Raw genomic sequence first — 3414 nt, 5'->3', positions numbered from 1 at the left:
TTTCAGGTCTTCGGGCTTCACGAACATGGAGCCCAGAAATCTGAACCTCTTGAGTACTAGAGACGGGCAGCGACACAGTATGTGCTCCCTTTCTTCACCGCAAAATCTACACCTACTCTCCTCGACTAGGCTTAAGTTGAATAAATGTGCCCTGAAGGCCCAATGCCCTGTGAGAAGACCGATACACAATCTTTGTTTGTACTTACCCATAGTCAGTAGTTCCTTTGTCCTACCTGGCAATGGCTGTGTCATCAGGACCTTGGCCTGGCGGCAGCTCTTCAGTTTCTTCCAAGCGGTCCTGTGCTCCCGTTTCAGCCAGTCCTAATGTGGTTTTTCCTTATTGCAAAAGAGACTTCAACTCTTTGATAAGCTGGTTTCCTCTAAGGTACCCAGTTTTGCCAGACTGTCAGCCATCTCGTTGCCTTGAATACCTTGGTTGCCAGGTACCCAAACTAGCGTGATGCTGTTTCGCTCACCCAAACTATTTAGAGCTTGCATACAGTTCCAGACCACTGAGGATTCAGTGGTGGTTTTAGCAAGAACTCCTATGGCTGCTTTACTATCTGTATAAATGTTGATCCTCCTCTTTTTTGTTTCATTTGATAGTAGGAGTCTTGCACATTTCAGAATGGCCAGGACTTCCGCTTGAAAGACCGTGGCCAACTTACCCAGGGAGAACGACTCCCTGTGATTTGATCCTGGACAGTATATGCCCGCTTCAAAGCGGCCGTTTACTCCAGATCCATCAGTGAACCAGGCCTGAACGCCCGGCTGGATCTGAAGATTTCCGTTTTTCCAGTCTGGTGGTCAAGTTTATAGAAAACGATTTGTCCACTTGGCATATTCTGGATATTCTATCGTGTTTTAAGGTAAAAGAAGGTTTGTGAAGAAAACCGAGCCTGGTGTGGCCTCGCCTGAAATTTCTCCACTCCTCTTGACACCAAAGTTTATATGCTGTGAGACTGGCCGCGCTTATAATTGTCAAATTTAAAGGTGGGATGCAGAGCGCTATTTCCAACGCTTCTGTTGGTGTCGTTCTCATAGTTTCTGCCGCAGCCCTCAGGTAATTGTCCTGTAAGCTTTTTAGCAGGTTCTTTGACTACATTTTTTTCACTCTAGGCCACCAGACAACAGCAGCATATGTTAAGTTCGGTACTAGTACCGCCTTGTATATCCATAGAGCAGTATTTAATTTGATACCCCAGGATTTGCACATTGCTCTTCTACAAGCCCAATAAAAGGCATAGAATTTAGTTCTCTTTATTCCGAGATGTGTTTTCCAGTTCAATTTGGGGTCTAGGTAAACTCCCAAATATTTAACAGATTGGACGTATTTTATTTCTTCGCGCCCGAGTCTAAGCGGCTCAATGGCTTCCAGTTTATATTTCCTGGTGAAAATCATGGTCTTGGTCTTTGAAGGATTAGGCCTGAGTCCTTTTGATTGACACCAGTCTTGCATGATCTTAAGGGCTTTCTGCATAGTCTCCTTAAGTGTTGAAAAAAAACTACCTCGCACTATAATGGCCACGTCATCAGCGTAGCCAAAGACGAGGAAGCCTTTCTTCTGTAATTCTCGTAAAAATTCATCCGCGACCAGACACCAGAGCAGAGGAGATAAAACTCCTCCCTGCGGGCATCCTTTAGCGGGGAAACCATGCACATTTGAGTCCCCATGATTGACAATCAGGGTTCTTCCTGTTAGCATGCTTTGTGTCCAGTCTGCTAGAGCAGCGGGAATGTGATGCCCGGTCATTGCTTCTCTGATAAAATCATATAAAGTGCTATCGAAAGCTCCCTCAATGTCCAGAAAGACGCCCAGAGCATATCCCTTTGCTTCCAATTGCACTTCGACTCCGCCCACAAGATGATGCAAGGCATTATCTGTTGATCTGCCCTCCCTGTAGGCATACTGAGCCGTAGACAGCGGATGTACTAGCAAAGGGCCGATTTTCAGATATCTATCAACCAGTCTCTCCAGTGTTTTCAGTACAAAGGAAGTGAGACTAATCGGTCTGAAGTCTTTGGCTGTTATATGGCCATTTCTACCAGGCTTGGGTATAAAAACTACTCTTGTACCACCTTAAGCTTGGGGGACGTGTCTTAGGGTTATGCTAGCCCTGAAGATGTTTGTGAGTGGACCTGTGAGAACCCCCAGCCCCTCTTGAAAAAGAACCGGGTAGATTCCATCCAGTCCACATGATTTATAGGGAGAGAAGGTTTTAACAGCCCATTTATCTCCCTTTGGAAAAACAACCTCAGCTGCCAGACGCCAGTCTCTGGGTTTATATTCTCTAGGCTTCGGTCGGCAGGGTTGTATGATATGATCAAAACCTGGGAAGTGGATTTCCATTAAATGTTTCAATGTGTCCGTTGCCTCCTCAGTGACATTCTTCGTTGGAAGCTTGAAACAGCCTAATTGGGGATGGTGATCCAAATTGAGGATTCTGTGAAGCATGGATGCCTCCGGGGCGCTTTCAATGGTTTCACAGAAACGTCTCCAGCCTTTGCACTTTGATTTCTTAATCTCATTGCTGTACTCGCGTTGGAAGCTTCTAAAGGCCTCCCAGTGTATTGCAAGTCCTGTCCTTTTCGCCTTGCTGAATTATTGTCTCGTTTCTAACCTGAGCTTACCGAGCTCTTTATTCCACCAGTGGATCTTGTTCACCGGATTCCTGGGTTTTCATGAGCAGTTTAATTGAAAGGCGTTTGTAATGGCGTTCTTTAAAAAGTCCGCCGCGTTTTCCAAGTTGTTTTTGGTTCTAAAAATGGTTGAAGCCATAGCGAGTTGGGCCATAAGGTCAGCCCTAAAGCCTTCCAAGTTGGTGTTTTGTGAGTTGCGAACCCAGCTGATTTGCGGTATTTGTTGGAGAGTTAGGCGTATATGTCTGTGGTCCGACCCAGAGGGCTTATTCAATACCCTTCAGTCCCCCACCAAACTCGCCACCCTCTGTGTACATACCATAATATCAATGACTTCCTGTCTTCTGAAGTCCAGAAATGTCGGCTCGTTTTCTCTGTTAAGAATGGTTAATCCTGTGCCCATTAGGTAGTCGTAGAGACTCTCCTCCCGCAGGTTGGTGTCTGTGCTTCCCCATCCTACATAGTGGGAGTTCGCGTTGCAACCTAGCAGGAGTTCGAGCTCTCCGGCTTCCGCATAGGCCACCAGGTTTTTTACTTCTTCATGTGGTGGATCCGTGGAGTCATAGGGCATATAAACTGACCCTATTTATACTTACATGTCCTCTTCCTCGGCCAGCTTCACTCTCACCTTGATGACTGTGAGGTCCTCGCTGCTGAGCTGTAGCAGAAAGATAGCATTTAGTCCTTTTACTAAAATACATGATCTTACTCTATCTTCTGAGTGTGCTTTGTATAAGCAGCCGCACCCACTCAGTCCCTTTACTGCACTATTCA

At 46.0% G+C, this 3414-nt stretch overlaps 1 protein-coding gene across 1 annotated transcript; it reads right to left on the bottom strand.

The window, feature by feature from the left end:
- Positions 1-354: 354 nt before the first annotated feature.
- Positions 355-3211, bottom strand: LOC109862437. The gene is made up of 5 exons (XM_020442491.1): positions 2960-3211; positions 2255-2593; positions 1163-2050; positions 836-1072; positions 355-777 (listed from the first exon to the last, which is right to left on the bottom strand). The coding sequence occupies exons 1-5, from the start codon at positions 3209-3211 to the stop codon at positions 355-357; spliced, it is 2139 nt and encodes a 712-aa protein (XP_020298080.1).
- Positions 3212-3414: the final 203 nt, after the last annotated feature.

Source organism: Pseudomyrmex gracilis, unplaced genomic scaffold (genome assembly GCF_002006095.1).
Source record: "Pseudomyrmex gracilis isolate BER0280 unplaced genomic scaffold, ASM200609v1 scaffold_1795, whole genome shotgun sequence".
NCBI classification, from domain to species: Eukaryota; Metazoa; Arthropoda; class Insecta; order Hymenoptera; family Formicidae; genus Pseudomyrmex; species Pseudomyrmex gracilis.
This window is presented reverse-complemented; position numbering and strand designations above follow the sequence as displayed.